The sequence below is a fragment of the Calypte anna genome, chromosome 4 (genome assembly GCF_003957555.1).
Source record: "Calypte anna isolate BGI_N300 chromosome 4, bCalAnn1_v1.p, whole genome shotgun sequence".
NCBI classification, from domain to species: domain Eukaryota; kingdom Metazoa; phylum Chordata; class Aves; order Apodiformes; family Trochilidae; genus Calypte; species Calypte anna.
In genome coordinates this window covers 3133804-3145765 of record NC_044247.1, presented here as the reverse complement: position 1 = coordinate 3145765, position 11962 = coordinate 3133804, and the positions used below count along the sequence as shown (strand labels likewise).

Below are 11962 nucleotides of genomic sequence, written 5' to 3'. Positions count from 1 at the left end.
GAGTGATCAAGCATTGGAACGGGCTGCCCAGGGAAGTAGTGGATTCTCCATCCCTGGAGATATTTAAAAAGAGACTGGATGTGGCACTCAGTGCCATGGGCTGGGAACCACAACGGTGGTTCAAGGGTTGGACTTGATGATCTCTGAGGTCCCTTCCAACCCAGCCTATTCTATGATCCTATGATATAATTCCTGGTCTGCTCCAGAGAAGTGTCTGAGCAGAGCATCATCCTGGCATGGTGTGACACTGGAAAACCAGAGGCTGGCAGTGCTATAGTGCAGGACTTTGTGCTGTTGTAGTGTCCATGACCCTGCCTACAGAGCTGTGCTGAATGCTCTACAGGCACTGGGACACAGTTCCTTCCCTCAAGCAAGGCAACTTGTTGTGTATCTCTTTGGAGGGAACAATCATTGGGATTGGTGCCACCTGGCACCACCGGAGAATTTCCACCCAGTTTTGCACTCCCCTCATAAATAACAATTTCCAGACTCTGTAGCCCAGAACAAAATCAGAGCTTTCTCCAGTACACAGATATGGCACCTTACTGAAGTATTTTGTGTATCTGATCACCAGAAGTGTTAAATTTTCATCCTGAATCAGAACTACATATTAAAAACCTCCATGAAATCATCAATGAGCTGAAATATCCCAGTGACTGAAAGACTCAAAAAAACCCCTAACCTTTGCCTTTCTGACTGCACAAGTCCACTGCATTTGCCTGCAGTTTCCTGGGTTCCTGGTCTCTCACAGAACTTCCCCTGGACAGACAGCCTCCTGGCTCTCAATTTAAGCCATCATCTCAGGGAAACCATTTCTTTCTTACTGTCTTTTCTTATTTCCTTTTAAAATCAAATGTCATCATACAGATTCCTGCATTTCAAAATATGCAAAGAAAAGACTAATAATTAAAAAGGAGGCAGTGGAACTGGAACTGTGCATTGTAGGCAGGTGATTAAGCTGCCTTAGTTTCCCACCTGAAGAGTAGAAAGAGGAATTTATGGTGAAAAAAAGAGCAGAGTTGTCTCTTCTGCATTCAATCTTGGAAACTTTGAATGCTGTTTTATAATCTCTCTTTCAGCTCTGCTCTGAGCTGAAAGTCCAGAGGGGCACCTCAATCTGAGTGGAATCATACAAATCATAGAAAGATCACAAATATGAGAGAGTCACAAATATGCAGAAAACCTGTCATGAGCATATTTGGTTCCCATATGGTGCTCATATAGCAACATTATCAAGGCACTCCATATTCACAAAAGATTCAAGTCAGGAACAGGAAGAGAGAATAGGATCATCATTCTGGCACCCAGGTTTCAGAAGAGGAATTTCTGCTCTAAAATCAGGTTTGGTATAGGTGATAGGTAAATTATTACACAGATACAAAATCAGGTTTATCAATTAATCACAGGTTAATGAACCAAGAGTGTGGCAGAACCCAGGAAAAATCAAATCCTAGCAGACAGAAAAGAAATAATACAGGCACTGGAGAGATTAAATGAAAAGCATTATGGACAGTTCTGGTTTCGTTAACATAAAAAGGAATACAGATATAAACAAAAAGGTATGGCAGCAGGCTATGTAGGTGTTTAAAAATTGAAGAACCTGTCAATCAAAAGGACCATAGAATAACTTAACTTCATAGAGCAAAACTAATAGGAAATACAATGGCTTTATATAAATTTGACAGAAATTCCTCTAGGGACAGAGGACTACTTCTGCTGGAAGGCAAGTCTGGCACAAGAACAAACATAGATAAAGCAGACATCAATAGATAGGCAAAGATAAACAACTACAAAAAGAATCTGTTAAAACAGTACACCTCATCAGTAGGACATTTTAATATAGTAGGCAAAAGGCAAGAGCCTTTGACACTTTGCAAACCTTTCAGAAAAAAAGTCACCTGGGGCTTCACAAAGAGAATCAAGGCTCCTCAAATGGGAACCGGTTCAGGAACAGATCTCCATGGACAATCTTTTCTCACTTCCATCTATATTTTCCATCCTTTAATTAAACAGATTCGAACACAAAGGAGATACACAACTGCATGCAAAACTCTGCTCACCAGTTCAGCCCTTCATGGTTCCTAAAAATGGTCAACAATTCATCTTACTCAGGAGAAGTCTGCAGTATCTTGCAAAGTGATGAAGAAGCTTTACCTAGGCAAAGATGGGGAACCCTCTATACAGAGTATGCCTTTGGGATTTTTTTTTTTTTCAGGAATATATATATCTAGCATATGGTGTCCAAGCAGAGGGTCTGCTGGGCTCATACATTAAGAGTGATTTATGAGTTAGAGGACACAGAGATGCTGAAATGACAGTGTCAGCTGTTCAAGCAGTTACTATTGGCTGCCTGCTCCATCAGTACACAAGGTTGGTGACTTGTAGTCATCTCTTGCCAATGCCTGAGAGGAATTAGGTGGCCCTGTAATTGCTGATGGAAAATTTGTTCTGCAGGACAGCTTCAGGGTAGAGCTCTCCTGCTGGAACCTCGAGCAGCAATTAGAAAGGGGGGTTCAGTCCTGGATACAACTGCAGCAGGAGAGAGAGGCTGTGTGTCACACCAGGTGGGAAAGCTTCCCTTGTCTTTGATCTTTTCTGTTTCTACCTCATGAGTTTTTAATTTATTTTAAAGGTGTTTTCCACCTTGCACACAGGAATGTCAGCTCTGAGGCTGAATCTTTTCTCCCTTCCTGCAGAGTTTCTATTACATTTGCACTTCTGGTTTAGTGTCTGGTTAATTTTGCTTTCTTTTTTCTCCTCTGGTCCCTTTTCAGCTATAGAGGAGCAACCATCTTCTGCTGGGAATTGTGCCTTGACAGAAGAGCCAGCCATTCTGCCAGCAGGAAGAGGAGTCCAGGAAGATTTTTTGACACAACTAAGTGGTACTGGTGGAGTTGTATTTTCGATGCTCCCTAGTGCTCATTCTAATTATGGGTGGTATTTCCTAAGGTTGGATACTTTCTACTGAAATATCTACCCAGAATCCATTTGCTGAATATATTTGCATGCTTGGAGAAGAGGTCTAAAGCATGTTGGAGTGTTGGAAAATATCAGCCTCCCTCTCTTTCCCTGTTATTGCTAAATCACTGCCGCAATGCTTCACTCATGCAAACCTTTCAAGACACCACTGATCCTCTCTCCAGTGCTGTGAACCCAAAGATGGAGATAGCACACAGAAGAATATCCAGTAAGTGCTCAACTGTTGGACACAGTGCAGAAAAAAAATTTTAAAAGGAGAAAAAGAAGAAAATAAAAAGGAACATGCACTGTCTTTTGGTTGAAGACTGTAAGCCGTGATCTGTAGAGGCTTTTTGCACAGCACTTTCACAGTGTGACTTAGAGTCAGCAGTGGCTACAGGATAAAAAGAGAGGTCAGTGTGTGAATCTTGCAGCACACAACAAGAGAGGAGTGAAAATGAATGATTTAATAGTGTAGGAGAGCAAGTGGCCATGAACACAATCCTCCATGGCCTCTTCCGACTGACTACAAAAACAGCACAGCATCTCCAGCACTTTGTCACAGCTCTTTACAGACTCAGAATAGCAACTTCAGAATCTGCCGACCCTCCCCACCCCCTCCTGGGCTCTCATGGGAGAGCACATTGCCCCCAGGAGGGAAGGAAGACCCCAGTATAAAAGGGTCTGGGAGGGGCTCAAGGATGCCCATCTTCCAGAGGGCAAGAAGCGAACACCTCTGTCAGCATCACATATAAATATATGTCAGCCTCCAGGAGACCCAGTGACTAATTCCAAAGCAGTATTTTATTCATGAACGTGGCTTCAGGTAGATTACTCAAGAGCATATAACAGCTTCTTTGAATGTATTCACTGCTAAGCAATGGGTTTTCCAAAGTTGCTCGTTGTGGCTGAGTGGTCAGATAATTCACGTGACATGGTTTCTGCTCCTGACTGGGTGAACTTAGAAGAACAAATGTCACATTTGTGAGTATAAATTTCCTCTTTATGTATGCCTCTGACATTTGCTTTCCACTTACCTTTTTGCCAGTAACATACAATCACAGCTGGTGGGAGAGAGCAGTGTTAAGGGGACTGAAAAGTGAAGAGTGGAAGGGCCCAGGAGGGGCTAAATCTTGCCTTTGGTGCCCAGAGCCTTGGCAGAGGCAAATGCCAAGCTTCCCAAGAGCTTATCCCTTGTACCCAGCAGCTTAATTCAGTAGAAATGCTTTATAAAGTCACTGCTGCTGGAGACCTGTGCACTGCTAGCAGCAGATGAGGTAAATACCATACCTGTACAACAGCTATCATGAGAGGGGAGCCAAGGCAGCTCGTCCCTACATGTTCCTGGTGGTACATGTGCACTTAGGGATATCTCACAGGACCCTGGCATATCCATACCATGGCTGATTGTGGCCTGCACTGTAGAGCTGGGCACACTGTGTAAAGCACAAGTGACCATAGAGGAGACAAACCACCCTGTGGAAATGGCAGATCAGCTGTTTTTCAAGTTGGGGCTGAGTTTGACCAAGCAGAGCCAACATCTGCTGGTCTGGTTCCTCTTCTTCAGCAGGCACGTGGGAAAAGGCCTTTTGCTTTGGCCTGTGTCCTCACAGCCCTTTGTCCCTCAGCCGCAGGGCTGTACTAGAGCCACAAGATTCTAGGAGAAGTGACAAACACGTAGTGCCCATGACACCAGGGTGTGTTGCAGCCAGGGCACATCCTGAGGGCGCACATCTTCGCCGCAGCAGCCAGCCCAGTGTTGAGAGCATAGTCAGACAGGCAGCCCTTGTTTTTGGCTACAACACAGCTTAACAGCACCTGCCATATCTGGATGTGATGGTTGAGTCCCTGTGTCTGACTGCAGCCTAGGAGGACACAGTGAGACAGGGTGAAGGCCATGGGTAGCGCGCTGCACCCTGGCCTCTGACTCTGCACTCGCAGACACATTCACTGGCGTGTGGCAAGTCCCAGGTCTCTGCCCAGAAAATTACTGCTTCGAGCTTAAACCCCGGAGGTCTGGAGAAACAGGAGTGGTCTGGGATCTAAACCAAGCAGAGATAATTTTCCACAGCCTCAGTAGCAGGTGAAAAGAATTTTTCCTCCCCTGCTCCTTACACAGCCTCCTTATAGATTCAAAAGCTTCCTGGAGCCTTCCTTTTCCCCACAAACCTGGCATGCTGGCTATCCCCCAGGGCCTCCCTCTTCTGACAGGAGCTGCAGGGGAGATGGCCCAAGCTGTAACACCAGAACAGTGTGTCACACAGCCCAGCTTTTCCTTGGTTTGATGTCCTTGTTTTGTTGTATCTGTATTGAAACAGCTCAGCCTGTCCTGCAAGGGGGAAACTCCCCAAAATCGTCACTCTCCATGCCTCTTATTGGGAGAAGGAAATTCAGAGTACATTATATGTAGTGTGTCTCTGGTGAGGAAACCATGAAGAGCCATGCCAAGCATGAGGGAAGGAAGTGTTATGAAACCAAGAGTCAAGCCAGGGCTGGGGCAGATGTCCTGGCAAGGTGCTACCTGGTGGCCATTGTGCCCTTTCAGAAGCATTGTGGACCTTTTCCTGCCCAGCAGCAGTGACGTGTCTGCTCTGCCCTTCTTGGCCTAGAGAGGTTTGGATACCATCCACATACAAGTGTTGGCCAGCACCAGGGCAGGGGAAACATACGAGCTCAGATGATATGCTCTGAGCTGCCAGGAAGGTACGGAGATGACAGCATCTGGGACAGTCCTGGTGGCAGAGCTTGGGCATTTCCTCCTTGGACCACCGCTTCTCCTCTGTGTTCTAAGTGCTGCTTTCTGGATCTATTCTTTTTCCTAGGAAAAAATCCTCTATGGACATAAATTACTGCATGCCTGATGTTGTGATGTTCCTTTCAAGATAAAGATCAGACGCTGATGCATAGTGACTGTGAAGATTTCAATGGCTGTCATGATTTCAGCAGGCAGAGCCACAGCACAAGGCGCTAATACCAAGCAGCATTTCTTCAAGTTCAGGCTTCCTTTTTCCACAAGCTGTATTGTACCCGTAGCAGAGGACCCTCTTGGAAAAGCTAAGCATCCCTGCTGAGCTGAGCTTCCATCGCCTGGGGAAGTCTCCAGCCCCACCAGAGTCTTCATATCTTCCCCATCTCCCCAGGAGGAGGCCACCAGTCCAATCTGCCTATGGCATAGAGACAGACTCAGAAAATTACCTATTTTATCTCTGTGGCCAAAAGAAGAATCTCAGCCTTTTCTGATCACACTGTTTCAGGCAGCCATAGGACCTATTAGTAGTCTGCAGCTGAGCGAGCTGTGCACTTGTCCAGACGCATCCCTCTGCTTGCCAAAATGCCAACACCTTTCTCATCCTCTCTTCTGTTCCCACCTCTCTGGGAAAGAAAAACAAAACAAAACAAAACAAAAAACCCCTCTGCAAGCCATCAGGGGTTAATGTTAGCAATGTTGTCAGCTGTGACGTCAGGATCCCAATTTTCCCGGAGGGTCCCCCTCCATATCCACAAACTCCCTCTCTCCTCCCCTCCTCTTGTGACTTTGCAATGAGCAGCAAAACTCCACAGGAGCTGCGGCAACTGCACTAGGGAGACATCCAGCCCTCCCTCAGAGAGCAGCTCTTTCTGCAGACAGGGATTTATTTATTTGCTACACATGCATATATTATGTATTTATTTATTGGGTTGCGTTTGCTTTTCCTTTTTTTAACCCTTTCAGAAAAAATCCCCAAACCTTCCAAGGGATGAGCCTGAGATTTCCCTAAAATAAATAACAACACAGTGGGGTTGGGTTGCTTCCCCTTCCTTCTCAGGAATTAAGAAGGGAGAAGGGAGCAAGTAGGTAATATCTAGAATAAAACAATATTGCTAGATAACTCACATCTCCCCCCCTCACACATTCAGACTCACTCACACGCACACACACACTCACGCACACACACTCTTTCTCCTCCTCCTCTTCTCTGAAGGTGGGTAGCAGGAGCCATGCAACATCTGCAGAACCGAATGGCAAATGAGCAGGAGGAAAAATAATCCAAGTGGAGTGCTCAGGGGACACTAACTTCTTTTTTTAAATTTTTTTCTTCTTCTTCTTCTGCGTACCTGTGAGATTCGATTTCACATTTTGCTGAGTTCATTCTCATTTTAGGGCATTTTATTTTTCTTTCTCTTGGGATTTTCTCCATTGCCAGAGGATGTCTGTTGTTGAGAGGATGCTGAAAGGAAGAAGAAGCGAATTCTTTGACCGGCATTGAAGGGGAAGGGGGGACATTTTTCCCCCACATCTTTTAGGTTTTTTTCATTATTCTTTTTCCCTAGGAAATCATTAACTGGGGGGGGGGTTGGTTTTTTTCCCCTCCCCCCCTTTTTTTTTGGAGGGGGATTTCAGAAGACACATCCTTCTTTCCCCTCCCCTCCAAAGATTTTTTTTCATCCTTCGTCTTTGTGGAAATGTGGACATTTCAGGCAGACAGATTGAGTGGAATTGTCTCTGCTTTAGCAGCTCTTTGTCTCGCCTGCTGTGCGCAAAGGTAAGGATTGCGATCCCAGGCTGCAAGGATAAGGGGGCTGATACAGCATTTGATTGTTTTGTTTGGGGTTTTCTCCATCAATCTGTATGTGGGAAAGGGGGAGGGGGGGGTCCTTCCCCCTGATTGTTTTCCAGCTGCCCACTGTTGTTATTCCCCAGTCCATGTCATTTTAGGGGGAGGAGGGAAGCTCATACATGAGATGTGGAGCAGGGGCTCTGCAGACAGAGACCACCTTGCAGCCCACTTGCAGCTTGCCTTGTCTGTCCCTCCCCCCTCCCCCTCCAGCCCCATATGCAACCTAAGGGAAAATGGCAAAATGAAGCATTTTACTGGCAAACATGGTTTCTGCAGGAGCTGACTGAGTGCCTGGCACCAAGCTGTGTGTGCATACACACCCCCGGCACAGAACTGCCTTGGCCATGCCTGTGTCTGCACACACACAATACACACGCAGCCACACTCACATCCAAGTGTTCTGTGCCTGTACCAAAGCCCTGGCTCTGCAGTGTACAGGAGGCAATGCCTACGTCTGTGCCTTCATGCAGATTTATGGCATGCAACATAATCATCTGTGGATGCAATCCATTCAGGTACATCCCTGCATGTCTGCATTCCCCCATGCCCATTGGGGTGCACACACATGTATTACAACACACCTACAGAGCACAACATGCTTTACCTGCTTTGCCTGTAGCCATGTAAATGTGTGTACTAAAACCACACATACTCAAGCTGCAGCTAGCTATTCCTGGTATATGCCTTGAGCACTTCAAGTGATCCAATGAACCAGAGGTGCAGGCACCAATCCAGCCTGGACAAGGAGCAGAGCACACCTGTTTGCTCCAATACAGGTGTTTGTCCACTGCCTTCACACATAGGAGTAACACTGCCTACTCATCCTCACCATCCCTTCTCACACATGTGGGCAGGTGGGTTTGCATCTCTGTGCTGATGGCATGCATGAAGTCTGCTGGGGAGGGAGCTGTGGCATTTCCTTGCTCAGCCATGCGCACGGAGCTGTGCATTCCCAACACACACATGCAGGTCTCTGCACAGGCTTGTACATCTGTTCATGCAAAGATTTATGTTCCCATAGTTCACAGGAACACATTCGTGCTCGCCTTACCTACACCATTCACTCACGGTTCCACTGTGTATGCTAAGAGGCAGTGTCCAGGCAGATATGTAAAGAGCAATGCCCATATTAAAAGCCTTTGTTCAGACATATCCTTGCATATGTGTTTATATCTGCTTATGTCTAGGACTGATATTTAGCTACAGATTGCATGCATGTCTGTGCACACCTTGGAGACACATCACTATGCCATATGCACATGCCCTCACACACCCCAGTCAGCAGTATGGTGTGCATATATGTAGGTGTTTGGCTGCAAGTATACATAAAGCACATGTACACCCACAGAGTCAGGGACACAGTATTAAAAAATTCTGTTCTCAGGCTGGATATCTGTGCTCCCTAAGTGGATACAGACCTACGTTTTCCAGGAATAGCACTTACATGCAGCTGCTTGCCCACATCTGGGCTAATGTGCAGAGGAAGGACTGCTGCTTTTTTGATCAAAAGAAGCTCTGAGAAGCAAGAGACCTTCTCCTTAATCATGATGGTGGTTTGTGCTCTCACTAGGCCAACTTGTAGATAATGAGGAGGAAAGAGCCCCTATTTCCCTCTTCCCACTCTACCCCATTCTTCAAGGCCCCATGCACATTAGTTACTGTCTCTGCTCATTTTTCTTGCCTATATTAAGGGAATAACAATGCTTTCTTAGTTTATGGCCTGTGTGAAGCTAAAGAGAACTGACCAAATCCCTTAAGAAATACACAGTGTCTATATTACAGATACTGAAAGCTATGAATATGGAAATCTATGTACCTAGGAATGACTGCCTGGAGATGAACAAATGATGGTTCATGCTATGAATCCACAGGGAGCATATGTATATATATAAAAGCATGTTGCAATACTTCATTCAGATACCTGCATGGAAATCCACAGGTGCAAGTGGATCCTGCAAGCCTATACACAGTGTTGTGGAAATGTCCACCTTTGTGGGCATCTCTGACCTTTTTACATTGATTAAAGCAATACAATGAAGGGCTGGACTCCTGTAAGGTGCATGCTTAGGAGAGCATCTCAAACACTTCTTTCCCCAGTGTAATTGTTGAGCTCACACCTGTAACAGGAGTCTGGGCACCTGGGAACCCAGTCAACTCAGCACCCACAAATACCTCTTTCTGTGCTCTTGCATAAATTTTCTCCTTAGCCCAGTGTCTGTGGTAACCTGATGGAGCAATATCTGCACCCACAGCCACCTCCACACAGACTTGGACGTGGTCACACCTATGCACACACGGGTGTGCGTGTCTCACAGCTGTACCGCTGAGCCCCAGTGTTTTACGTGTCTGCATGTCTTGGTTGAACAGACAGGGAGTCCGTGCAGTCTCTGTACAGTCAGGACAGCATCCATGTCTGTGTGTGCGTGTTTGTGTGGCAGACGTGGTGCTGTGGTGCAGCTTTCCAGCTTGACTTGGATGGATGTGGGAGGCGGTGTTGACAGGGCGACATACTGCTGTGGTGAGTGACTGCAAAGAGCAGCAGTTGTCACAGCCAGAGTCTCTATTCTCATGCAAAGCAGGGGATGAAGGTGGCAGGGAGGCTGCCTGAAAACCCATATATCCAGCAGTACTTTGTAGGTTCAATATTTTTTATCATCCTCTGCTTTCTGGTTTCCCACAATCAGTTTTGCTTTGTTATTACAGGGAGCTCCCTTCCTGATGAAATGGCTGGAGGAGCTGCATTAGTGTTAGGGAGGATGGCTCCCCTCACTGTGTGCAAGTCAGAGGGTTGGGAGGGAAAGGATGATTGCCCTGTTACAGAGAACAAAATATGGACTCTTCTACCTTATCTCTATCTCTTGATTTGTGTTGCTAAGAAGTCATGGTGATGCTGAGTGACAGAAGATGAATTTTTTCGTGCCAAAGATCAGCTGCATGTTGAGGCCATAGGATTAAAGGACTATTTTTTTTTCCCTTTACTTCAATAATATGAACAAATACCTGGGTATATTGAGGAGCAGAGATTGCACTGGGGTGTGTGGCAGTGCAGGGCCCTTGCTGGGCAGGGACTTGTGTAATGGGGACCTTGGGGCATGACAGGTCCATGCTTTACAGTGTGAGATTTAGACCAAGTGCCCAGAGTGGCAGGGGAAGAGGAGTGAGCCCTGTAAGAGAGAGGCTACAGACATCCCATATGGAACAGAAAGGATAATTTCTGTCTCTCTGTGTATGAGTGTGCACCCATCTATGGACAGGGTGCAGTGAGGTGTAAGGCAGTGAGTAGGGTGGTGAGTGGTGACTGAGTTGAGGGTGTACAGTGCAGTGGGACAGCTGGGATGCAGGCACATGCAAGATGGGAGAGTGGGGCAACACTCAGGAATAGGGGTGAGCTGCACAAGAGTAGTCAAAATAACTGCTGAGACTACTGTGCCTTCCCTATGGCTTAGGATCCCTGGTGGCCCTGTGGGGCTCGTGTGCAGGATGGGGGCCAAGAGATGTTCCAGGGACAGAAAATGCAAGTGAGAAAGGAAATACCCACAGCTGGAGTGTCTGTGGCACACACAGGTGCTTTGGTGCCATGTAGCATGAGGGATGTCCTGATGGCACTGCCCATCTGGGACCTCCTCCTGTGGGGCCAGTGGCACATGGAATGACCAGGACTCTCTTCTTTTGTCTTTCAGCCCATCCACAGGGAATATTTCTGTGGTGAAAGAGATTGTGGACAAACTGCTGAAGGGCTACGATGTCCGCCTCAGGCCTGACTTTGGAGGTATGGTGATGGCAGATCATGGGGATCGGAGCATGGGGGCCATTGTGTGGCTATGCTGCTGGCCCAGCTGCTCACAACACCTTGTGGAACCCTCCCACCTGACTTCCCCCCCTCACTGCTAGCCCTCATCTACTCATGGCCTCTCCCTCATGTTTGTTTCCTGCCTCCTCTTTTTCCCCTCTTCCTCTCACCAGTGTCATCTCCTGCCATAACCATTTTTTTGCAGACAGCTGGGGGATTATCCATAGTCTGATATTGCTGGGGAATTTTTTTCTGGGACAGAGACACACTTTTTTTCCTCTATTCCAATCTTTCCTTCATCACAGAGAACAGGTCATCCTGCTCCATTCTTGTTTTTAATGACAGGATTTTTCAGCTCTTATCCCTGCAGACAGGTGGAGTGTCCACTTGCAGGGGTGTCAGTTCATCTGCCAGGTTGCCCTCTCAGTAACAATATGGGATAAAGTATTCCCTGGGAAGCTGGCGGCCTCACTGCTTATTCAGTAAGAGATATGGGAATCTTCAATTCATTTATTGCATCCTGTGAGCAAAAAGGAGGACAGGAAGAGCCCTCTCTTTGTCAGCTTGGTGAAGATGAAACATGAAATAATCTTTGGGTACCATTCTACTCCAGGGT

General features: G+C 46.6%; 1 protein-coding gene across 2 annotated transcripts in view; it reads left to right on the top strand.

The window, feature by feature from the left end:
- The first annotated feature begins 7184 nt into the window (after positions 1-7184).
- The window catches only part of LOC103535635 (gamma-aminobutyric acid receptor subunit beta-4), a 64191-nt gene continuing 59413 nt past the window's right edge, over positions 7185-11962 (top strand). For both annotated transcript variants that reach the window (XM_030449011.1, XM_030449010.1), the window contains exons 1-2: positions 7185-7481; positions 11237-11325. In XM_030449011.1, the coding sequence (XP_030304871.1) occupies positions 7402-7481; positions 11237-11325 (169 nt within the window). In that variant the 5' untranslated portion in view covers positions 7185-7401. The remainder of the gene's footprint in view (positions 7482-11236; positions 11326-11962) is intronic.